Below are 26,484 nucleotides of genomic sequence, written 5' to 3'. Positions count from 1 at the left end.
TTTTTGTCGCAAGCCAAAAAAGACACTGCAACTAGTATTTTTCCACATTTATTTAAATAGGCAGTACACACAGTTGTTATAGGTTTAGCTATATGTATATATGCTCCAAATTATGTAAACACAATACAATGTGTGAGAGCCTATTATAGACATTTGGAAGACCAATGTTGTGTATGTTTCATACAACTTCCACAAAAAAGACTTTACTGTTAGATCAAAACATGACCTCGCCTATGTGAAATGGGAGGGTGTCACAGAGATTACTAGCAGTAATATTAGTGTCAGCTGCTGCTGTGTTACAATATTGAAAATACTCTCACAGGCCATAATAAACACATTTAGAATTTAGATGAGTGCACATGTGCACTTTCAGTGACCTGGCCAAAGATTGCATGAAAGTGCTGTCTACGTTCTTCATATATTACAGATATTGAATGCCTCGTTCTCCTTATTGTCAGTTCCATGCTTCTCTCTGTGGTGCGCGCTGACTATCCACAGCTGAGAGAGTAAACTACCTCCTGTAGTCTGAAGCAGTGAGCTCTCATTTCAGAAATAAATTTCAATGAAGGCCTGACAGTATCCCAAAAGCTAATGCGGCTTAATTTCCCTAATGTGTTTATGCCACTGGACTTTCTGACCTTTTTGGGTCACACTCATTTCTGCCAGTCCTACATTTGCGCAAAGTACTCGCGATGCTAACACCTTCCCCCGCCTTCTCAAAGTTAAACTGTCTTACAGGTGCAAACCGTGAAATACATATTCACCTCCACCCCCACCTTTTCACTTCACAGTGACGTAAAACAGACTGCTGTGCTGGTGCAGCGCTCACTACAAAGCCAGAGCTCTGGAGATGATGAAGGATCAGCTGATTAGCTAAAAAGATGTAACAGCCACGTCATCAGGGCTATAGTGGGCAGGTCAGAGGCAAGAGCTCCTAGGAAATGTTTTCCCGCGCCTACCAAAGATTAATGGCCCAGCAGGTGTTAAAGTGGGCAGGCATACAGGGCAATCCGGAAGAGGCGCGTGGGGAGGCAACCCTGGGCTGTAGCACGATCGAGCAATTTTCAGACTTCAATTTGGTCTTATTATTCCGTTTCTACGTATAAATACAGACGGAAGAAAAATATTTTTCCGTCTGTATTTATATGTAAAAATCCGTTTAAACGGAAAACCGGGAACCCTAGTTATGTTATAGCAATTGCGTTAATTATAGACGTAACAACATCACTCTATTAGTTGATTATGATTTGCAACATAAGCAAATTAGTTTCCCACGTGTACTTGTGTGTGTGCATTTCTATTCTATGTTGGTTAACTTCAAAACCACACGATTAATTCATGTCACTGTTATGAGGAAGTAACTTCACGAGGGGTACACAAAATTTTGTTTTCCACCTCGCTCCATCAACTCCCTCCTTTGGTGATTTATCACCAAACAAATCCCAAAATTTAGCAAATTTTATCTTGACATGTTTCAAGTGCTTTCAATTAGTATGAGTTATACTCTAGTATCTTCTATTTTCATTCTGTCTTGATAAAGTTTTTCCTTGATCTCTTCCATTTCAATATCCCCTTTATCACATTCTCTTTCTTGTCTTTCTTCAATAACTTTCTTTATAGACCTTTTGATATTCCTCCTCTTTCTGAGTTTACAACCTAATCTTAAGATTAAAATCACTACTATTATTATTGTTACTGGAATTAGTACTTTCCCTATAATAGATCTACCTATTTCATAAAAACAACTTTTAACTGCTGAAAAACTTCTACTAAGTTTCTCGAACACCATCAACCTCCAGTGGTTCAACTTCCTTATGCAATTCTGTAAGATTTGTAATATATCTTTCAATGTTTTGACTTTTGGCTGGAATGTAAGTACAGCAATGTTGTACCTTCAAGATTCCACAAACTCCTCCTTTTGCCAAAATTATATCAAGAGCAAGACGGTTTTGCATCACCATAGCCCTCATAGCAACCATTTCAGTGTTTACCATTAAAAATCCACCTGCGTTGTCTGTTGACAGACGATCTACTATCGTTGACAATTTTTGAATTCTGTTTGCATTAAAGGATATACCCTCTGCTGGTATTAGTGCTCCAAAAACATCACCTTTTATTTCTATCACACTTTCTCTTTTTCTATGACTTAAAAGTTTACCTATTTCATGCATTCTATTCGTACCTCTATCTACATGGAACATTTTAGGAAAGACCAGACCTATGTAACAGGACCCGTACCAGTGATCAGGCAATCTATTATAGGCTTTGTTCCACACAAAAAATAGATCCCAGGAAAGACTGGGTCATTACCACCTTTAAATCCCCAACCCCCTTTTAAGATATATGTATCTTCACATTGACTCGTCCCCACAAAATAATTATCATATAAAGTGTTATCTCTTCGAATACATAATTTCCCTAATAATGGTGTATCTATGTTTATGGCCACATTCACATTATGCCCTTCAATATTTTCATCATCAAATGTCCACATATTAGATTTAGTATGTTTCACTTTTTCCCTCCTTTTATACTAATTTCTTCTCTCTTCAACCATATCTAGAAAAGCTTTTTCTTCATTTCTCATTTTACAAGTCAAAATATGTTTAAATGCATAATCACGAGTCAATTCTTGTTTCCCAAAAATATTCTCCCAAAACTTTTGCAGGCTTAATTTTGTTTAGTTCAACAACAATTTTCAGTTTCGCAAAAACATCATCAGAATTTGAAAAATAATACTCCAATTTACCTGTTCTATAAAATAAACTTGTTGGTACACTACATGTAACTTCATACGTAAGTGGAAGGTGGTGTTAAGTTACCCCCTCCGAAACTGATGCTGGCAATTTTACACACACATAGCAGTCACTAGCGTCCATAGTTTTAACATACTCAGATAATAATTTTTGAAAAGGTATTTATTGAGAAATCGCTTGTCGAGTTAGCTTGGTGAATTTCTGGCTTATACACATGTAATTTTTCACCTTTTAATTCATTATTTCTTTCATTCATACTTTCATTCGCATTCATTTTTTCAAAGTCTGGTCTAAAAGGAATAATAATAGCTAAAATCAACCCTATCAACATTAATAATCCGGTACAAATTAACGACATTCTACACCATTTTCTAAAGATAGCACAATTTGATCTAGTTCCCTCATTAGTATGCATTTTTTTTTCACTGATTATTTACAATCTTTTTCACCTAACTATTGTCTCTCTTTAAATTCTTATTTAACACTTATGGTGTTTCTTCCACCAAGATTTCAAATCTTGCTTTCTTTTTCTTAGTGCTTTTCTCTTTCCCAGTTTCAGTTCAAATATCTCTTTTCTTCCTCTGAGTCACAGTTTAACTCACTTTCTTTCTCTTTGCCTTGACAATTCAGGTTCTCTTGGCTGCTGTTTACTTCATTTATAGGAGGCAAGATCATGTAAGTCCATTCAGGTGACTTATATTTTTGATTTGGTCTCCTCACTCTTTTTGATCTTTGAACAACCTCTATTTTCTTTCCCAACAACTCCTTTTGACTGCTTATTTCATTTACATGATCTTCTGGTTATCTTGCCTTATTAACCAGTTTAAATTTCAGTCAATCAGCTCCTTTAGGCCAATTATCTCCTTTACGAGCTCTTTTTGTTTTTGGTTCAATAGTGTTACGTTCCACTCTCCAAGCTCTTTTTCTTGAACTCCTTCTCAATTGAGTTTCATCTTCACTGTCATCAGTTTCAGTTTCAGAATTTTCTACAGTTTCATTTATAATGAACTTTATAATGTCTTGTTCTTTCTCAGGATCTGATGTTTCTTTACTCAGTAGTTTCACTCTGTTAGGAACATCTCCATAACTGGTACTTGGAAGCTCATCCTCATCGTGAGTTATTTCCTCTTTTCCAGCTTCAGGATTTTGGTTCCTGCTTTCAGAGTTTTCAAACTGTCCTTCAGTGTTTTCTTGATTACCAGTTTTATCTTCACATTGCCCAGTGTCCTTACTGGTATCAGTTCTTATCAAATCTCGACTTTCATGTCGATCTTCAAAATTTGGTATTTCAACTGTTTCACTTTCTCCTTAAGACACAGAACTGACATCTGATATCTCCAGATGTTGAGGAACAGGTCGAGCTTCAGTATCTGGATCTTTTTCTGGTTCACCTTCAGAATCTGAATCAGTTGTGGTTTCACCTCCTTCTTGTGGGATTTCAGGCTCAGGCACACGGATGGTATGACTGGCATGCACCCACCTCTTTACTCCATCACATTTAACTGCAGGTGTGCTGACCAAAATAGCCTGTCTCGGTCTTTGTCAGCGAGGCACTAAGCAGTTTCTTCTTCGGTGCACTTATATCCGAACCCAATCTCCAGGTACTAGATCATGAGCTGGATGTTTTTCTTTCGTGTTTGACTCAGTTCCCACCTGATGAAACACAGAAGTTACCACGTCAGACAGATTTTTGCAGTAATCTAGTATGATGTCATCATTAATAGTTAACAGTTTATCAACTGGCACAAATGCTTGTCTCATCACTCTTCCAATCAGAATCTCATGTTGACTTAGTCCAGTCTTTTTGTCAGGTATGCTCCTTAAGGTCATCAAAACAAGTGGCAAAGCGCCTGGCCATTTTAGTCCAGTACCCAAACACATTTTTGCAATCCTGTTTTTTATTGTTCCATTCACTTGCTCAGCTACCCCAGAAGTTTCTGGCCTGTAAGCACAATGCAATTTCTGACGAATGCCCAGTGCTTCACAAATCATTTGCAATAGCTCATTTTGAAAATGTGTTCCACGAACTGTTTCAATAGTTACTGGGAAACCGTAGCGTGGTATAATTTCACGCAACAACAGTTTTGCAACAGTCACTCCATAGTTCCTCCTAGTGGGAAAAACTTCTACCCACCGAGAAAACAGGAAAATGATTACAAGTACATATCGAAGTCCGTTACAAGGTGGTAATTCGATAAAATCTAACTGCATTTGGGTGAATGGACCCTCCTCCTGTCCTATGGTTCCCAGACTCGCAACGGTTTTTACTCCTTGGATTAAATTGTTGGCACACACGACATCTTTGACACAAGCTTTCAGTTATCATCCTAAACTTAGAGTTATACCATGTCTGTCTAAACATCCTAATCATAGCGTCTCGTCCAATATGAGCTTGACCAGGGTACATTCGGGCCATATTGGAAATCATATCAGGCATTACTGGTCTTTCATCTTTGTAAACCCAAGTCTCATCTTCTTCTCTTTTTCTACATCCTGCCTTTAGCCAGATGTTTTTCTCTTCTTCACTAGCTTCTTCCTGCTTCTGTCTCACTTCCTGCCAAGTCTCAACTACTGTGGTTAGCATTAAAGGACTTGAAACATGTTCTTATTTTCTGTCCCGATTTATGGATGCTAGATTTTTAGCCCAGTATTTTGCAATGGAGTCAACAGATTGGTTACCTCTGGTGACATAGTCATCTCTTTTCTTGTGTGCTGCACATTTCACGACTGCAATTTTATCAGGGAATTGAATTGCATCAATCAACATTCTCACAAATTCAGCATTTCTGATGGGGAATCCTGCAGAAGTTTAAATAACCTCTTTGGGACCGCAATTGACCATAATCATGGACAACCCCAAATCCATACTGACTGTCAGTCACTATGGTAACTCTTATTTCTTTTCCCAGTTCACATGCTCGAATCAAACAATCAATTCTGCTATTAGGGCAGAACGAATTTCTTTCAGACACAATGCTTCTAGAACATCTGCTACTGTACATACAGCATATGCAGCACTCAAAGCACCCTCATCCGTTCTCAAGCATGAACCATCAACAAACATTACATAATCAGGTTCAGGGAATGGTTTGTCTTTGATGTCACGCCTTGGTTTGGTACAGTATTCAAGAACATCCAGACATTTGTGATCAACCTCATTTCTTACTTCAGCTTCCATGACATCAGGTAACAATGTAGATGGATTTACATTCACACATCATGAAATTGTCACATTATCTGCACCTAGAATAGTTTTCTCGTATTTTGTCATCCTGTTAGTAAGAACTGTGTTTTTGTCCTAGTGAGGAGAATCTCCACAGAGTGAGGTACATATACCCTTACAGGAAATCCCATCACTATACCTTCGCTTTGTTCCAAACTTACACTTCTGGCTGCTACTGCTTTTAGACATCCTGGCTAGGCTTTTGCAACCGGATCCAAGACAGGTGACAGATTGGTTTTGTCAGTTTTCCATGCCTTTGTAGTAAGACTGATAATGCACATCCTTCTCGTTCACTGCAAAACTGCTCAAACTCTTTTTCATAGTCGGGCATTCCTAAGGCTGGTGCTTCACAAACTTGTTTTTAGCTGTTCGAATGCTTCCATTTCAGCCTTATTCAGTACTATAGGGTCTTTTAGATCTGCTCTTGTTAATCTTTGTAAGGGTTTGGCTATCAGTGAAAATCCACTAATCTATTGTCGACAATAACTTACCATTCCTAAGAACATTCTCACTTGTCTTTGTGTTTTGGGGGCTGCATTCCTTGTATCATTTTGATTCTTTCTATAGTGACTTGCCTAATTCCTTTAGCAATTTTATGACTGAAGTATTGTACTTCCTTCTGGCAAAATTGCAATTTCGATGGAGACACGTTATGTCCTCCTTCTGCTAAATGATTCAGTAATGCAATGGTGTCTGACACCCATGCATCTTTTGTCTTTGATGCCACCAATAAATAGGTCATCAATATATTGAACCAACACGGATTCTCCAGGCATGTTCAAATTCTCTAGTGATTTCTTTAGTAATTGATTAAAGATGGATGGACTCTCAGTATACCCCTGAGAAATTCTATACCATGCCAAAACACGGTCTCCGAACCGGAGCGCAAATATTGGCTGGCTTTCAGGATGTAATGGAACAGTAAAGAACGCATTACATAAATCAATGACGGTATACCATTCTGCATCATGTGGCATTTGATATAGGATTACTGCTGGATTTGGCACTATTGGACAACATGGGACAAAAATCTTATTCATTTTTCTCAAATCCTGCACTATCATAAATGTTCCATTAGGCTTTTTCAATCCCATTATATGCGAATTACAAGGACTGCTTTCTATCTCTTAAAATGCCTTGTTCAATCATTTTGTTTATCACTGGGGTTATTCCTTCAATTATTTCTGTTGTCATTTTATATTAAGGAATGTTTGGGTAACTCACTCCTTCTTTTACAGGATCTACATCTTCCATTAGTCCAATATCCTCTCCTGTAAAATCCCACACTTGTTCTTTTACTACCTCTTTCAAAATTCAACAGGTATCTTTTCTCGATCAAACACAGGAAACATGTCATTCTTTTCTGATTTTAGCAGTGACATAGTAATTTTATACAGGCTGTCTTCATCTGGGGTTTGAAGTTCAATGCCATCTGGTGAACAGTATATGGCACAGTTCATTTTACATAAAATATCTCTGCCTAACAGGTTAACAGGACTACTGTCACACACCACAAATCGGTGCATGTCTTTGAAATTTCCGATTTCTACTTGAACAGGTTTTGTTAGGGATGTTTTAATTTGCCTATTAGCTACACCTACAGCTTTGATATGCTCTCCAGAGAGAGGAAGGTTTTGAACTTCTACTGATCTGACAGTAGACCGGGTAGCACCTGTGTCCACTAGGAAAGTCACATTTACATCATTCACTTTTCCATTCAGAAAAGGACCAGATTGATCTACCTCTAGAGTGGCGACAAGTACACACTCTTCTCCCTCACTCAGGCACCGTCAAACTGTCATCCGACTCACTCCCATCTTCCTTTAACCAGTACTGCGGTCTCACATTCACTCAGGGCAATCTGATTACCTGCTCGCCTCCGCAGAATCCTGTCTCTGTACTGTATCTCTGTAGATTTACAGTGTGTGGAAGTGGTGGTTGTGGCACCTGACTTTGTTGAGTAACTACCTGCTGCTGTGGCGATGGCTGCTGAATTACCTCATTCTGCACCTGCGGATTCAATGACGTATTTTCGGTATTAACTTTTGGTGGATACTTACACTCTTTCTTCCAATGCCCTATCCTGCCGCAATTATGACAAGGGTACTTTTTCTTAAATTCATCCAGATTCCCTGCTAATTCAGGTTTCTTGAAATTTCCCTTCATTTTTCCTTGACTTCCTTCCGTAATTTTATTCTCCAATTGAGCCACTTGATGTTCGGCTACCTTCACTTGTGCCCACATGGCTTTTTCTGTAAGCTTTCTTTGCTTAACTTCAATTTCATCACTACAGTATTTTGCATGTCTCAATACCTCATCTACGGAAAAAGATTGCCAAACCATCAAATTATGTTTAATCATGTCTCCTATTTCTGGTCTTAATCCGAACACAAAGCGATACACAAAATGACTCGTATCCTTTTCATTCAACTCCTCATATCCACTGTACTGTTTAAACACTAACAACAGTCTCTCATAAAATGCATGTACTGATTATTTTGGCTCTTGTAATGTCCTGTCAATCTTTACCCAATCTGTCTTTTGGTGGAATTTTGTTTTTCAGAAACACTATTACTTCATATTTTCGCATTACTTCAGGTCCAGAAGCACCTGTCACCTTGTCTCGTGGATATTCAGTTTTCGGCCAATTCACTGTTATTTTGCACTCAGACCTTAAATCTGCTGGTACTACTATGTCAAACAATGCATCTAGAGCTTCCCATAGTACTTTCGAAACATTTACAAATCGATCCACCTGTCGATACCATTCTACTGGCTTATCTCTCAATCTGGGGAAATCATTAGTAAATGATATGTCCTGTCTAGTCCAAGGAACATGTACATACCTTCCTCCCCGGTATTTCTCTCATAGGGAATTCATTTGCTACTTGTTCTTTTTCTCTCACTGGGAATGCTAATGTGAATTTATCACTGCCTTCTTCCTTTTTCTTTGCCCATTTTACTTTCCACTTATCCACATCTCCCCATCTTCTCAGCAATACAATTAGTTTTTTATTTGGATTAATCTTCCTGCGGTATATATATTCTCAATGTCCTTTTCTGTAACATCTACTCTGTAAGGTTTCTGTAATGTTTTATTCTTTGCAAAATCTACATTTAATTCACTAGCCAATCCTTCTAATCGGCCAGGCATAGACTTTGCTTCCCAAGTAATGCTTTTACACATAAACATTAATTCATCGTCTTGGTATGTTTTTAGCCTATCTGTTCCAGTTGTTCCAATTATTAATTCTTCCATGTCCATTTTCAATCTAGCCACATCTAGTACTTTTGGTTCATGGTCTTTTACTTTTAGAGTTTTAATCCAATCACTTAATTCCTGTTCTGTTGGTCCTACTGGGGTCTGTGATAAATCAATTTTTTCTAGCCTCCTTTCAGGAGTCACAGAATCAGATTCCGCACCAGTTGGAACTTATATGGTAAACTTTGATTGAAAGTCAAGTCGGATGGTGTTATGACTTGTACACCTAACCTCATACAAATCTGGATTAACCTTTTCTCTTACTTTTTGCAAACTTTATTTCAAAGGAATTGTCAAAGATAGTTCTTATATTTTCTGATTCTCGTACACTGGAATCACAGGACCTATTGTTACTGGGACAGTTACAGCTTCTATATTTTTAGTAAGTTCCGGTATCTTTTCAGTTAATTCATTCATAGAACGTATATATTCAGAAGTACCCGGTTGGTCTTCAACTCTTCTCTCTACTCTAACCACACTTCGGCTTTCATCATTTTGATTTGGGGCACCGGTAAGTCTAGTTTCTATCAATGGGGTATTTGAATCATATCTCATCTCTACTCTTTCTGGAAGTTCTCTAAAATTTGAGAATCGTTTTGGAGTTTCAGTAAACCTATCCTCCATTGGTGGAGCATTTGGGGTTGTAGTTGTAGAACTCGGTTAATAAGGTGGTGGTCTCCTATTTAATATCTCCTCCAGAACTGTATCTTCTGATTCACAATCCTCATAGCCTTTCCTTCCTGTCTCCACATTGTTCTTTTTCTCCATGCATTTTCGTCCTACCATCTCATCAACCATTCTAACCGGATACATCCCTTCACACATATCAGCATTTCTCCACCTTCGCATTCTACTTTTTTGAGTTTCTTTCCAAAATCCACAAAATCTACCTCTTGGTCCTCTGTAATCTTCCAACCTTTCTCGCTCTAATTCATGCATCTCATCTTCCCACTCAACTAATGCTTCAAATTGAGTCACTCTAGGTCTCGGTTCAAGCTTCATCATTTTTTCTCTCAAATTTTGTAGTACTGCAAGACTAAAAGATCCTACTTCTGGAAACGCTAATTCACCATGATTCTTGGTATAGCTAACCCAGTTTTCCAACCATATACAGGTATGATAGCCATATTTTGTCATCATGTACGATGCAGGCGTGTTAGGCTGAGGAAGTAATTTTCCCTCTTGTGTCACTATTGCCTTGTCCTTTTTAAATACATTTTTTAGTTTGTGAAACCATGAAGATTTCCCTTTCTCTTCTCCGTAAAAAAACTACATTCTCCTGATGATATCCGGACTTTCAAAACAATCGTGCACCCTTCTGTAAACTTCTTTGTCTCACCAGCCTATCACAGCGCGGTTCACACTAATGCACCAATTAGAACAAGATACGTTTCACTAGTGCTCGACCAATAATCTCGCTGTTCCGACTGATGCACTAATCAGCTCTAACTCTGTCTTGGTCATGCGGACCAATCCAAGCGCGATAGCTTTGACGTCAGCCCTGCTCCGGCTTCTGCAGCTTCGACTGACCCCACCTTTACAAAATGTATCGGCAAATTGTATTTGCACTTTTATACAACTAAAATCCGTTAGTAACCACATAAAACAACTCCATTCGTCTGTTTCGTGAAAACCACAGTGATAGTTTCCTCAATCACACAAGTATTCTGTATTTCCAGTAGACAGCGCTTACCTCTTCTCTACCACAGAATTTTAGACTTGTCGATAAAGTAGCACATCCCTCTACTTTACCATTCTCTCAAGCTTCGGTTAAGCTCTATTATTCTCCCAGCAATAAGTTTTAAATCGGAATACACAATGATCCCTGTACTTAAGGCCAAGATTTTATAGGCTGCCCTCGCTATACATTTACACTTTCACACGTAAAAGTCCCTAAACTTGTAACATACGACAATGTCACTACTTTGAAACAGACCATGTGATGTGCAACTTCACTTGCCACACTTCCTCTGCCTGCAGACAGAGTAACCAGCTTCCCACACTTTCCGGAAGACTTTTCCAGATTACATATAACTTAATACAAACTCAACAGGTGTTAGTCATAAATTCTGTACATCAAAATTCTGTATACATTTCCCTATACATCTTATCCTAGTTAATCTATAGCAACCTATGCCCTGCTACCAAGTAATAAACTGATGCAGCGCTACTCCAGAAATTTCTTAAAACCCCATCATCTATTCCTTGAAGAACTCAATTACACATTTACTCATCAGTGGGGCCCGTAACTCTGCGAGTCACTTACACACACATTTACCCTACTTCAAGGATTCCGTGAAGATCAAGAAGGAGAGCTGCTGGATCATAGCTGAGTGTCTAAATTAAACGCTAAGATTCATATTTTATACATCTGCAGTTTAAACTCTTTTACCATGGTTTATTTACGAGAAAAATTATTCAGACACACCACCATTATTTTGTCAAAGGATCTGCTAGTAAAAATTAACTAAAGGATAAACAAGACCAGCTTAATTCCTCATTTATTTAATTTTTATTTAAAGAGAAAACCTCCTAGCATGACCTATATTTATTAATCGTATGTATTCATTTAATCAGAAATAGCCTAAGAAAGAAAAGGAGTAAATTCAAAACATTTATATTTGTTAGCTTAAAAATTCAGGAAACAAGCAAAGTTATATTACCACAATCCCAGGACACAGACATCAGCATAGGACAGTTCCCAAAGACCATCTCTCTATTCTCTGTGGTTGTTCATCTCATAAAAGGACTCCGCACCCATTCAAGGAAAGATTCAGCAATCTGGCAGCATGTCGGGATGCAAAGATGACAATCGGAAAGGAAGGATTTTTTCTTAATTCCAAACATACTCTTTTATACCCTTTTTCACTAACTAATCTATCTAAATTTTGAAACATTTGGGGTCTTTAACAGTTCTGATTGGACAAGTCGAGGAGCGGATGAGCATAACCTCATCTTATTGTTCAAAAATCGTGGTGTCATCAAATATGAAAGTTCTCTTTGTCTTGGCTATAGTCTGTTCACTTGTGTCCTTAAAATGGATATTTCAGCGTTTTTTCACATGCCCACGATGCGGATGTTCATTTTTGTTGGCAACCAGTCAGGCTTTCAGGGCACATTGTCCTTGACCCATTCCGCACAGGCATATGCAGCTCACGCTCGTCTTGAGCCCAGTCGCGCATGCGTACAGCACCACAATCTCGGAGTCACAAAGACGTCCATTTTGTATTATGCCGCATGGTCCAGAACGGGAACTATTATAGAAAATAACACAATTAAACGTTAATCGTTGAATTATAACCCTTCTGTTTACCTCCCACCATACTAAGGTAACCCTGTTAGTTATTACCTAGCAGATAAAGCAACATATATGCGTGGTTTACTCACCATTCTCCTTCTTTCATGCCACAAAAGCACTTTTATGCCGATTTTGGTTATGTTATAGCAATTGCGTTAATTATAGACGGAACAACATCACTCTTAGTGGATTATGATTTGCAACATAAGCAAATTAGTTTTCCACGTGTACTTGTGTGTGTGCATTTCTATTCTATGTTAGTTAATTTCAAAATCACACGATTCATTCATGTTACTGTTATGAGGAAGTAACTTCATGAGGGGTACACAAAATTTTGTTTTATACCTCGCTCCATCAACTTCAACCTTGGCGCAGGCCGTATTCAAAAGTAGGAAGTCTGTATTAAAAGTAACATGTATGCTTTCGGGAGGCTCATTTTACTTAACCAGAAAGTTAAGAGAAGAGAATATTCTCTTAAGTGATTTATTTGCTTTAAAGACCAACATGCAATGTGCTGAAACCTAGATGGCAGGAATTTGCAGAGCATGTATAATCCTAATATTAACAGGTGAAAACTGATTGGTACAGGTAACTAATGTTTTCCTTTTGTGTCTTGGGTTCTAACAAAACACATTCACTTGCCATGTTTTAACCATATTTATTTTGAAATGTTTCTATCAGAAAGAGAGACCATAGCAATCTGAAAATCATTTTGCGAAAAAGCTAGTGGTGAAGGAAAGAAATGGAAGACAGAAAAGGGAAGGGAAAGCAATCATTTTGCCAGTGCACACCCATACAAGTAGGACTGTACATTGCATTCTTCACCTGTACATTTGTTTTCAATATTTTCACCATCATTTTTCAGGAGTCTATATAATGTTTACTGGTTGACAGTGCTTCTGGGGTGTTGCCTCTAGGTGGACGCTATTGTGTTTTCACAGTGACTTAAGTGTTTCTTGTAGTTGAGTGTATATTGCTTCAAGAGGTAATCCATTTGGTACCTCTGGTACTTTGTAGTTATTGACAGGTTTAGCAGTGCCTTCCAACAGAATGACCTATATCGTGTCTGGGTAGAGTCTATTAAATTCCAGTTTGTTTAACAGTGCCTTTAGTTGTTGGGCCTTTGTTACTCCGGAATGGTTTCCATACAGTATGTTTGACCATGCCATGGGAGATTGGCTGTGTGACACTCCTACTTAGAGAAATATGGTATCCCATCTTTTTCAGCTTCTTGGTGATATCATAGACATTCTAAATTGGTGTCTCCCTTGGATTGCCCTCCTTTTGCTTCTGGGTCTACCCCATAAACCATGGCTGTTAACGTTCATGGGCTTCCTGAACCATCTATACTTGGATCTTGCTGACTCAAAGATTGAGGAGGCATATTCCTATCTGTCTACACCAGCACATGATCAGCCTCCTTGCCATTCCTTAATTAGGTACATGTAAGAAATGATGCATTAGACACGACACGTCCTGTTCCTCATGCATACCTTGTATGACGATTTGCATGCATTTCAGCAGTCAAATTAGCTAGCATGCCATGACCAGGCCATATGTCTGTATCTCATGTTACCCCCTCCATTTCTTGAACTGCGCACCAGTTTAGCCAGACACAGGCCTAATTGTAACTTGAGAGCCACAATGCCATTCTAGCTGCAGTTATTTGATGTGTAAGTACCAGAAAACATTACGTTTGCGCATTCCATGTTTCTAATTGGAAAATTATTACTTACAATCAAAATTTCTATTTTTTAACCACCTTCTCAAAGGCCAACCTTTTTTTTCTTCTTTTTTTTCTCCTGTTGGACATCATCTTCCCACCTCCTATGCCAAAATTTAGTTCTGTGGAAAGTCCAAACTATTGGCAGTCAGAACTGTTCCTACAAGTATCTATATATCTATTTTCTTTGAATTAGGATTTGTGCCTGAATAGTTTGCTTATTCCTGGCTTGTAGCCCAATAACCCACATCTTTCGAGTGGTCAGACTGTTCAGGTATCTCCCAAAATGAATGAATTCCTTTCTCCAGAAGTATCTCTCCATTTGCTTGACCAGAGAGAGAGGGAGGAATTGTATTTGTGTCTGAACCAAAACATTAACAAGTTAATGCATTTAAACAATGAATGTAAGGTGGGAGAAGGGCAGCATTGAAACTTGGATCTCCCAACTTTAGCATATATGAATACATATCCCTTCTCGCCACTCCTTTCACTCACACCATCCTCTCCTATACTTGAAAGCAGGAAGGCACATGTTCCAAGTTAAAAAATTAAATACGAGATTGAGGCATTAACACACCGGATCAGTGCCTTCTTGAATTGATATAACAGTCTAATGTGTTATTTGAGTTTTTAGGCTGCAAAAATGGAACACAGTTGTACACTATGAGAAGCAACTTGAAACAATTAGCTTCAGCATATAAAGTCCACTATGGGCGCTATCAAGGAAATCCTAAAGTGAACATGTGTTTGTGAAAGTAGAGCTCGTCCTTCCTTCCTAATGTCCAACAATTGGCAAATTTGTGCTGATATAACACCCAAGCTGAAGAGTTTACGTACATGAGTAACGGGTCCTTGTCCTGATTAAAATATCCTGCGAATTACACATTCATTTTCTATAAGCATTTTATGAATTCAAAACCTTTGTGGTTCTTTATCATGCCCGCTGGATGCTTCAGATAACTTTTTGTTCTGCAAATGTTTGGTCTCTAAAAGCCCCAAATAGCTCAAGCAATGTGAAGCTAGGTGTGGATTTTGGGGGTCTTTTGGGGGACCACCCAAAAGGCGCAGGGATCACCCTGTAGTCCACAGGTCCGGAATACAAACTAAGACCAACGCTGGAGCCAGAGAGAAAGAATATTTATTACTATCTCATGAGAGAGAGAAAGCATCAACAACAGACACCCATAGCTGTCTGAGGAGGCAGTCTGATCAGTGCTTTCGTTCTGCCCCTTATATACCCTTCATCCCCACCCTGTGCGTGCCAGGTGAACAGTAACCAACACCAATAATTTACAGACAAATAATGATCAGTTCTGATACAATCTGCATGTGTTGGCTGTTAGGCCCCTGCAGGGCATAGGTGAAAAAGGCATGATTATATGTCAAACAAAGTTTAATCTGATAAGCACAGAGGGTAGCGGTGAGGCCCCTGCAGGGTGTAGGCGAAAAGCATGTTTATACAAATAAGTCCGCAAATAGTAGTTTGTTTGGACCCCTGCAGGGCGTAGTGTGCATAGTGAGGACGATAAACATCTAGGAAACTCCCTGCCCAACTGGTTGAGCATGGGCTGGTCAGTTTGTGGCAGGCCAAAACAAGAACAGGGTGTGAGTGTCTGTGCAGGAATGTGGCAGGTAAAAAGTGGAGCTCCAGAGTGTTCCAGAGTGGTCAGTCATGAAGGGTATAGCACAAAATGGCAGAGTGAATGGCAAGATAACAGATATACTTTTATACAGAGTACAAAATGGCTGAGCGAGTGTCAAGATAAAAAGTCTATTTTCCACAGTCCTTCCTGTTGACCGGAGCGAAGCAGAAAGTCAAGAGGTAATGTCCCAATCATTGGTATGTGTGGCTAGTGTGACTAGTTGGAACACTGTCTTATTTCCCGTTGCACTTTTACTCTTTTCACGACTTTCCTGAGGAGTACTGCAGAGCCTCAGTGGTCATACTTGTAAGCAGAAAAAGCAACCGTTGGTGCCTGTCTTCAAGTAATTTGAGAGGTTACTAGCACTTCTTATTACCCGGACGTTCTTAGTTGATGTAAACTTGGGGTCTGCTCACATACACACACTCTTCCTTTCTCAGCTGTGTGGAGCATGTGCAACCCTTCAGGATGAGCTTGAGATGCCATTTTTACTTGGTGGTTTCGGTGGAACACATGTAGTTTCTGTGTAGCTCCTAGCCCCTTACGCAACCCCGCAATCGCATGTGGGATGAATGCTAGTTCATTGTCAGAAACTACTAAACCTCAATACATAAATATATTCCTACTATATATTATCCATCCTCGGTGGTCCCTAGAGAATGCACTGCAGTTAGAATACATTTTAGCACATTCCACCTTACAAAGTAATTTTGTTACAACAATGTTTTCTTTAACTCTGAAGAATCTGGAAATAAAAACATTGATATGCCTACATATTATTTCTTTCGGGTAGATATATATAAAATAGTACTTTGAACAGAGATGCCAGAAAAATCCCACAGATGTATGAAATTAACCTGGGAAAAAGAGATTATGAACTAGAGGGGTGCAAGTAGCACCACTATACACCAGAAACTCATGCTCTCCCCTCCCCCCAATGGTACAGTATCATGAATCTTCTTCTGCCCTTCCTAGATCGCCCTGTGGACTGTATTTAAAGGTATTATAATCAAATGTCAATAGTCATCATTGTAAAAGCTTCTGCCTGTTGGCATGCTTATAGTGCGGAAATCTTTGACACCATAATTTGATTCTTAGATCCTCTCGCAGAATCTATGGCCATGCAAATAAACTTTGGCAAAGGCTGTTTGTCAATACATGGAGTCTGGTGTTTTTCAATAAAAAGGTCAAAATGTAACTCATAGCCTTCATCTAATCTGCCCTTGTCCTGGCTAAATCTACCCACCTCTATGTTCGGTTTAATCTCAATCTGTTCTGCTTTTTCATCAAAATCCGCCTTTCCCTCTTCTGCATCTGTTTTCTACTCTGCAGCCTTAATTTCTACATTGAAGTCTTACTCTGAGAAGTGTGATTGCACCAATTCTGCTGGTATTCCTTGTGAATGAATTACCCCTTCCTTTTGCCATCGTTGTTTGGCCCTGTAAATTAGGGCATTCGTTCTTTCAATTACCCTTCCTGTAAATCGTAGGCACACCTATTTTGGCCTAATTCTCCACCACGTTGCTGCGCCAGATCCAGTGAAGGTTGACCAGCCCCTTTTCCATTGCCCTCCTCCTCTTCTGCATATTTCCCATTAATTTCTGTCTCCCCTGCAAAAGAAACTGTCATAATAACATTCTAACGAGACTTTCTTTGTTAAATTTTAAATAGCTTTCATAATTACAATATGTCTGACGAGAACAACCCTGTGCAACATGGTCTGTAAAAAGGCATTGTTAATTGTACTTTTTCATGTTAAGTGTGTTTTATAGCGTTTAGCATCTAGACACTCTAATACTATCTGGGGTCAGAACTCTGGTCAAGAGGGTTGTAGAGACATCTGGTTTTCACTGTTCCTCCTAATTTTATGTGTAATCTAATTCTCCTGGGTGTAATAAAATGCTTTTAAAAAAATAAAAAGTAAAGCACTGACCGGGCATTCAGTCCGTCATCTGGCAGTACAGGGGGTGCTATATTCTGAATGTCTAACTGCATCTCACCTCTTTGCCTTGGACTATGCTGTCTTGCTATCCTCCGAGCCAAAAACGAGTAAGGAGCACTCTAGTTGATGCAATTGTAGCATAGTGACCCCTGGGTGCCCCTGTCTCCAGAGAGCTTGTTCGAAGAGGCTGTGAACCCAGGGCGGAATGTACCTTCACAGAAACAACAGGGCACAATTGAATGGGCTAGCATTTGCACAAATCCCTGTTAGGGCACCATGTTTTGCGCATTCTAGGCAAGGGGGTGCCGTCAGGCTGTTTGACTAGCTGGAACATGTGGTGGTTGACTTGGTAATGATATTGTCCCCTGGGCAGGAAGCATAATAATTTAGAACTTTTATCACAAATACATTAGTAAAACAAAGCATACAGTAGGAGGGCACTGTCATTACAGATAGCTTCATTTTTTCCTTTGTTTTTTTCTTTCATTTAGATGGCCACTAAAGGTTTCCCACTAACGTGTAGTGTTACTGACAAAGGTACATAGTGTACAAACAATGTTTGGAGGTCGGTATTCGGCAAGAATACCTAAAATTTTCACATCAGCAAGCCAATCATTCTAATTTGTTCTGATCCTATAAAAAAAAATATTTTTCCTCTCGACCCAAATTTACAAGAGATTGTCTTCATAATTGGCGAAGCATATTTAAAATGTTTGAACTGTTCACTTATTAGCTATTTCAGAGCAGTTTTGGAGAAAAAAAGGAAAAGAACCCTATGCAGTTTACCCTACAAAATCCTTTCATTTCAGTCACAGAAAAAAACTGACTTTTTGACCTCTGTTTCTGAAAGCTGGGAAAATGTTGCAAGATAACCATATTTAAAAGCATTGTCATTTCTTATTCAGTTTACTGAGTAAGCAGGACACCTGTTGTCAATTTGCCATGGTAATCCTTTAAAATAGCTTGTTTACATTAAATCTTGCTTGACATTGTGCAAGCCCTGCTAATGTGGTGCATGTTTTTCCCATTTTCGAAAGCTTTCATATTCATCTACCTTCTTTTTCTCTTAAAAAACCGTAAATACTGTATTTTTTTTGTTTTAAAATCTAAGGAGCCGTCCAGCAGCCACTCAAATCTTCATTGTCCTTTGTATATTTCATATATATAAAAAACTCTATTCCAAAGATTCACCTTAAATTTCACCTACATCCTCCAATTTAGAGGTAGGAAGCTGAGCGATCTGCTCAAATGTGGGTTTCCAAAACAACATAGTAATGAGAAATGCATTTCCTTAGTTTACTCATTGACCCCTAAAATCGGTGACCTTCAATAAATGAGAAAACTAATAACCCCAGTGTCCAATCTCCCAAAATGACGAGTGTCTCTAATTCAGTTAATTGCGCAAGCATGCATTTAGAGCAGGGGGTTGCCGACGAGTAGCTTGGGAGCTACCAGTAGCTCAACAGTTGCCTGTAAGTAGCTCTCTTTTGTGCAGCCCAGCACACTAAATCAGAAGCTTTTGCTCGGTTGAATTAATATAGGTATTCCAAAATTGAAAAAGGGTTTATTAGGGAAAATGTGCTTATTTTCAGAACTCATAAGCTGATGTTTGGAGAAAAATGGCTGACATTATTTAAACATCATGAAAGTAAATGAAAAATCATCTGGCGTTGGTCAAACCTAATATTACTCTTACGAACTTGGGGACAGGAGTATTGCTGTTGGCAACCCCACCTGATGTAATAATATGAACCCTGTTGGTAATCTTGCATATGGTGGTCATTAATTTAATCCTGGCTGAAGTGGTCACTATTTCAACTTTCACAATGAGTAGGTCAGGTCGTTTTTCATTGAACGTAAATAGCTCTCATTACTGAAGAGGTTGGAGACCCTGAATTTGGAGCAACCTCACCAAGTAAAGGTGGGGGGGGGGGGTGTAGGATTAATTCGTCCTCCTAGGGGTCTGATCATACTAAGGGGGTATATCGCATATGTTATTGGCCAGAGGCATTTTAGTCAATGTTCTTTATCTAGACAGGCAATATTTGAAGCCACCTTCTCTTGTTGTGATTCTGCCATACTGTCTTCTGGGGTCGGGCCTAAGCTCTCCTCTCTCGTTTTATAATTTCCTTCTTCCATAACTCCCAGGAATCAAAAATGGATTGTCTAGATCTACGCCCATGCGATTGAGCTTCTACTGTCTCTATTATCTGAGGGTCAAAGGAGCCATATTTTTGCCAGGTATTATCCCTATCATTTGACATGTATTTGTCCCATAATGTGCTGTACATTTATAGGAGAAATACTGTACTTTATGTATATTTCTCTACTCGGGGTACCCTCCGAGGGAGCCGGCTGACTTTCTTCCAATATCTGAGATCAAGAGGTGTGACAACAACACCATTCGTGCAAACTTAACTAAATGCGGGCATGTTTTTCTAGTTTCTTTAAAAACGTCTCTACAAATTTCAGAAAACTGGACAAATAGTCCACCTTACCCGCTTATCTTTCGTTATTTGCAAATATCGAAATACCAAGTCTGGATAACTAAAATACCAAACAAGCATTGAAAATGCAATAGGTCTCGCAATAGAAGAGTTTAACTTTTTTCGTTTTGCAAATGGATGAGTGGCGTTGCGTGGATGAGTGGCGTTGCGTGGATGAGTGGCGTTGCGTGGATGAGTGGCGTTGCGTGGATGAGTGGAGTGTGAGTGGCGTTGCGTGTGTGAGTGGCGTTGCGTGTGTGAGTGGCGTTGCGTGTGTGAGTGGCGTTGCGTGTGTGAGTGGCGTTGCGTGTGTGAGTGGCGTTGCGTGTGTGAGTGGCGTTGCGTGTGTGAGTGGCGTTGCGTGGGTGAGTGGGGTTGGAATGCAATAGGTTTCGCATTAGAAAAGTTGTAGTTATTGGTCTTGTAAATGACATAATTTATTTATTTTTTCGTTGTTAAAATTGCTAAATTGATGGCTTTGTCATTTACAATGCCAATAGTTATAACTTTTGCGAATGTGACACCTATAGCATTTGGAATGCAACATGTTTTGTATTTACGTGACTTATATGGCAGCTCTGGTCGTTATGCTACATCTCTAGATAGTTTTATCTTTCGCAAATGTGACACCTATTGTAACACAATATGTGTTGTGAGGGTGAGGGGTTGAGGGTGAGGGGTTGAGGGTGAGGGGTTGAGGGTGAGGGGTTGAGGGTGAGTGAGGGTGAGGGTGAGTGAGGGTGAGGGGTTGAGGGTGGGTGAGGGGTTGAGGGTGAGTGAGGGTGAGGGGTTGAGGGTGAGTGAGGGTGAGGTGTTGAGGGTGAGTGAGGGTGAGGTGTTGAGGGTGAGGGGTTGAGGGTGGGTGAGGGGTTGAGGGTGAGTGAGGGTGAGTGAGGGTGGGTGAGGGTGGGTGAGGGTGGGTGAGGGGTTGAGGGTGAGTGAGGGTGAGTGAGGGTGAGGGGTTGAGGGTGAGTGAGGGTGGGTGAGGGTGAGGGGTTGATGGTGAGTGAGGGTGAGTGAGGGTGAGTGAGGGTGAGTGAGGGTGAGTGAGGGTGAGTGAGGGTGAGTGCGAGTGAGTGAGGGTGAGTGAGTGAGGGTGAGTGAGTGAGGGTGAGTGAGGGTGAGTGAGTGAGGGTGAGTGAGTGAGGGTGAGTGAGGGTGAGTGAGGGTGAGGGGTTGAGGGTGAGTGAGGGTGAGGGGTTGAGGGTGAGTGAGGGTGAGGGGTTGAGGGTGAGGGGTGAGGCTGAGGGGTTGAGGGTGAGTGAGGGTGAGTGAGAGTGAGGGTGAGTGGTGGGTTGAGGGTGAAGGGTTGAGGGTGGGTGAGGGTGAAGGGTTGAGGGTGGGTGAGGGTGAGGGGTTGAGGGTGAGTGAGGGTGAGGGGTTGAGGGTGAGTGAGGGTGACGCACTGTGCACCCAGTAAATGCACATTACAAGGGAGCTCGATCTTGAACCAGTATTACCTTGACGACCAGGATAAGGGCCTAAGGGATCTAATGCCTTACTTACCAACACTTCACTCGCCTATGCCTCATGTACAAACACCTACATAGATAAAAGGGTGCTTGCCCTAAATGTATTTAGTTGTGCCCTGGAGGTTTCAGCGCCGTGTTGCGGCGCCTGCGGGCCTGGTTAGAAAGAAGCTGAAAAGTTGAGCCGCTAACTCCCCTTTTGTTTTTTGGAACAACTTCTGCATTGTTTCATTCCATCTCTTTGTGAGTTGTGCTCTGGTGCGCACGCAGCTCGTGAACAGACTTCATTTAATAAATACTGCGTGACAGTGTTTAATCTAGTCACCTAATAAGGGAGTTTACGGAACACACAGTCTTCCGGAAATTAAACAAGTGTGATAGAAAGTATGATGCAAGCCTCAAGCCCTTGATTCGGCCATGCCCCCTTCCAGATTCCGGTTCCAACCTAGCCATTCTGCCTAGATTTAGCAGATCATGAGGCACAGCGCAGGCTCTCGAAAAGAGAAGACGACAGCCTTTGATGCAGAGCGCAAGTGAAGCTGCTGGCGGCAGATACATTCAGGCCCCTTTGTCCAGCCGAACCACGTGACCGTCTTTAAAGGGTCCGAGGTCTGGATGCTATCAGAGACAGTGTGCCCTGTGAAAAGATGGAGAGATAAGAGGTAGCTGCCCCGCCCAGTCTCTCGGGGGCTGGGAGCCACTGCACACCTTTGATGTCTCCCCTCCCCATACAGATAAAGCAGACCAGAACCAACTGTAAACTGCTGAGTAATGGCGTCACTGCAAATCACTCCAGGCCCGAGGTGTCATGGGATGCCAGCTCCACATACGGTGAACCCGAGCAGAGTCACACACATAGCACTGAGGGCTTAAAAGGTGAAAAACACTGCTCGTTAAAGCGTGTAAAAGAATACCAAAAACTGCCGTGAATGCACCCAGGGACGCTGATGGGAGGATGACGGACACCGGGCTGCAACCTCACACGAACCTTTTGATGGTTAAAGCAAACGATGCAACCTGCTAACGAACATTTTACTAAATGGACATGCCCTGTATGCCAGTTTTAGGAACTCACATGCTGCTACTTAAAATCTCGTGGAAGGAAACATCTGTGCTGCGTCACCGCAAGTCTTTTAATAAGTGGCATCGTTAGGTTTGGAAGGGCCTGCAGAAAGGCGCATAATACACTGGCAAAAAATGCTTATGATTTATTTCCCTGTCAGGCCTACGCTGATATCTGCGTGTTTTAGGGCGGAATTAAAACAAGAAAAGTAAAATAAAGGGAGACGCCATGAAAGGACGAGTGACTGGAGAAGGGAGCACCAAAAATGAGGAATAGAGAGAGAAGAGAGGAAGAAAGGAGGGGATTGAGTGCAGAAAATACAGTCCGAGAGAAGGGAAAAAGAAAAGAGGAGCGAAATATTCAGAAGAATTCGATGGTGAGAAGGAAAAAAGCGGAGAAAGGGTAGGTGTGAGAAAGAATGGAGAGAAAAAAGAAAGTGAATGTGAATGATACCGGAGAAAAGAATTGAGAAAACCGAATGGGAGAAGAGAATAGTGAAAGACAGTAGAGAAGGGAAAGACTGGGAAATGGGAGACAAAATAAATGAGGAAGAATGAAAAGGGTAGACGAATGTTGCAGGGAAAGCGAGATGAGGAAAGGAGGGTAGAGGCAAGAGGAGGGAGGACGTAAAAGAAGAGGCCTGGGCTCTGATAGATATAATTATAAAACATGACAGCGGGGAGGGCACTCAATAAATTAGAATTGAAGAAACAGATGAGAGGGGTAGGACAAGGGACAACGAGGTTGAGCATGAGGGGCGAGAAGGAAAACAAGCTCTCGGCATTGCGTGGCGGGAGGGGGCGGGGGAAGGGTAGCTGTGCACGTCGAGTCGGAACAAAAAACAAGTGAAAGCGGGATGTAATTAGGGGGGAGGAGAAGTCTGGGCAGGCAGGATGACTCAGGGGAGGGGGCGGAGCGGGGCAGAGCGGCATGTGGGTGTGAAGAAGCCGGGCCTTTGAAGTGAAGCTAAGCTTCACTTCAAAGGTGTCGGAGGAATGCGGGCGGCTGTGCACGCGCTTTTAAGCTCAATGCACATGCGCATTGAGCTTAAAAGTCACGGGCACTGCAAGGAATCGCCACGATTCCTTGCTTCTTAGTTAAAGCTTGTTTAAGCCGCAATAGGCTCGCAAGCTCGATGCGCATGCGCATCGACAGGCGAGACCTAAAAAACGGTGTCCTCAACAACCTTATCAAGCGGATTCACCAAGTACTGGCATGCTTTTCTATGTTATCTTAAATAATATCTCTACAAAATTCAAAAGGTCGGACAAAAAGTCTGCACTACCGTTTATCTTTAATCTTTGCAAAGTGTGAAATCAAACAAACCAGACAACCAAAACCAAGTACAAACAAAAGGTGTCGCAAATCAGCAACCCTACCAGAATCCTTTGTCTCGTTCTCCAGGTGGTCTCTTTACTGCAAAGATCGTCCAAGTCTATCGGGGGCCTGAGTCAGGACCGGAGCCACTTGCGGGGCACTTTTCGGATGTAGTGAAGGTCGGGTGGTGGCTACGAGGAAGAGGGTCTTTTTCGCATAGGCATGCCCCACCACCGTCCGTTCAACTTCCTCGTTGGGACCCCTCGACCGGGCAACCGCGTCTCTGATCGGCCCCACGTTTGGGCGTCAATTGTGTATTTTTGGGGTCTTTTGGGGGACCACCCAAAAGGTGCAGGGATCACCCTATAGTCCACGGGTCCGGAATACAAACTGAGACCAACGCTGGAGCCAGAGAGCAAGGATATTTATTACTATCTCATGAGAGAGCAAGCATCAACAACAGACACCCATAGCTGTCTGAGGAGGCAGTCTGATCAGTGCTTTGGTTCTGAACCTTATATACCCTTCATCCCCACCCTGTGCATGCCAGGTGAACAGTAACAAACACCAATAATTTACACACAAATAATGATCAGTTCTGATACAATCTGCATGTGTTGGCTGTTTGGCCCCTGCAGGGCATAGGTGAAAGGGGCATGATTATATGTCAAACAAAGGTTAATCTGATAAGCACAGAGGGTAGTGGTGAGGCCCCTGCAGGGTGTAGACGAAAAGCATGTTTATACAAATAAGTCCACAAATGGTAGTTTGTTTGGACCCCTGCAGGGCGTAGTGTGCAGGGTGAGGACGATAAACATCTGGGAAACTCCCTGAACGACTGGTTGAGCATGGGCTGGTCAGTTTGTGGCAGGCCAAAACATGAACAGGGTGTGAGTGTCCATGCAGGAATGTGGCAGGTCAAAGGTGGAGCTCCAGAGTGTTCCAGAGAGGTCAGTCATGAAGGGTTAAGCACAACATGGCGAAGTGAATGGCAAGATAACAGATATACTTTTATACAGAGTACAAAATGGCTGAGCGAGTGTCAATATAAAAAGTCTATTTTGCACATAGGGAGAGAGTGTGTTTAAAATAGAACTCTCAGATTTGGAGCCGCTGAAGTATTAGTAAACCATTTCATGTTAATATTTTCCTCTTTTGTCTCCTCCACGTATCATATTCCTAAATAACCCCGGGCTGTTATCTAATGTGTTTTCATCTCTGCATTGAGCAAAACAAGGCAAGAGTTTGATGAACTACTTGTGTAAATTTTAACTGCCATTTATTTGTCATGGAATTAGTTTACTCATAACATTTTAAAGAGGAAGCGTGTACATTTTCCAGAAAAAGTGGTTTCATTTCATATTATTTTCATCTGAGTTTAATAGCACCCTCTCTCAAATACATCACTGAAACTATGACCATTCTAACAACCAAGTAAACTTTGGAAGAACTCAGCCTTATGAATTTCGCAGTGAAACTTAAAACCTTAAAGCCCGAGTTTATATGAAAAGATCTCCATTTTGTTCATCATACTTACTGATTTTTTTTCTGTGGACATGCGATGCATCGAATGCTTGTTAATGTTATACAATGTCTTCAGGCGGTTTGTTATGTCGAAAATAATAACTTTCTTCTTTATTATAAGTTGATGTTTTTGATGTATTTACTTATTGTTAAGTAATTGCTGTTTGTTTTCACCAGGTGTGTTTCGAGTTTGGATTCGGACTTCATTGGCAGGTAAGATAATGTAAATATATTCAGTTTGTGGGAAGGTGACAAATTGACTGTTGTTAGGGGCCACACCTGTAACAATGTTGCCTCCAGCCTTAAAATCGAATCTAACCAAAATTCATCAGTGTTTTTCTGGAAATTCGCCCCCACCCCTTTTTTGTTTAACTGCTTGGTTCTTTTAAACTTCCATAGAAGTGTACTATGGTTATTGACTTTGAGTAGGTCTTTGCTGATACTTGCTTTCAATTACCTTTGACTGTTTTTTTAATGTAATTGTTTCTATTTGTGTTGTCACACGTTTTAGTAAAACGTCGTCGGTAACAGCCTTTAATGTATTACAGAGTTGATATCCTGCTGAAATATAAGTTGTATTTCTAGTTCAGACTCTTGACAACATGGAAAAAAATGATTAGGTCTTTACCACAGCGTTTCTGTGCCAAGTACATCAAAGCATAAAACAAAACAAGATGAAACATGTTACCTTTTGGTTTCGGCAGACAGGTCGCAACTCCACATATCTACACAATTCTTATGCTATCTACTTGTCGTGCTTCTGCTGGGCTCACAGTGT

The 26,484-nt window shown here is 40.7% G+C and overlaps 1 protein-coding gene across 1 annotated transcript in view; it reads left to right on the top strand.

Moving 5' to 3' along the window:
• DSG2 (desmoglein 2) overlaps window positions 1-26,484 on the top strand; it is a 486,965-nt gene that overhangs the window by 85,332 nt on the left and 375,149 nt on the right. The window contains exon 2 of the mRNA XM_078687378.1: window positions 25,884-25,919. Within this exon, the coding sequence (XP_078543504.1) occupies window positions 25,884-25,919 (36 nt within the window). The remainder of the gene's footprint in view (window positions 1-25,883; window positions 25,920-26,484) is intronic.

The sequence above is a fragment of the Lissotriton helveticus genome, chromosome 4_1 (assembly GCF_964261635.1).
Source record: "Lissotriton helveticus chromosome 4_1, aLisHel1.1, whole genome shotgun sequence".
Classification (NCBI taxonomy): domain Eukaryota; kingdom Metazoa; phylum Chordata; class Amphibia; order Caudata; family Salamandridae; genus Lissotriton; species Lissotriton helveticus.
The sequence above is the reverse complement of the archived record's forward strand: the minus strand, read 5'-3'. Positions and strand labels throughout refer to the sequence as shown.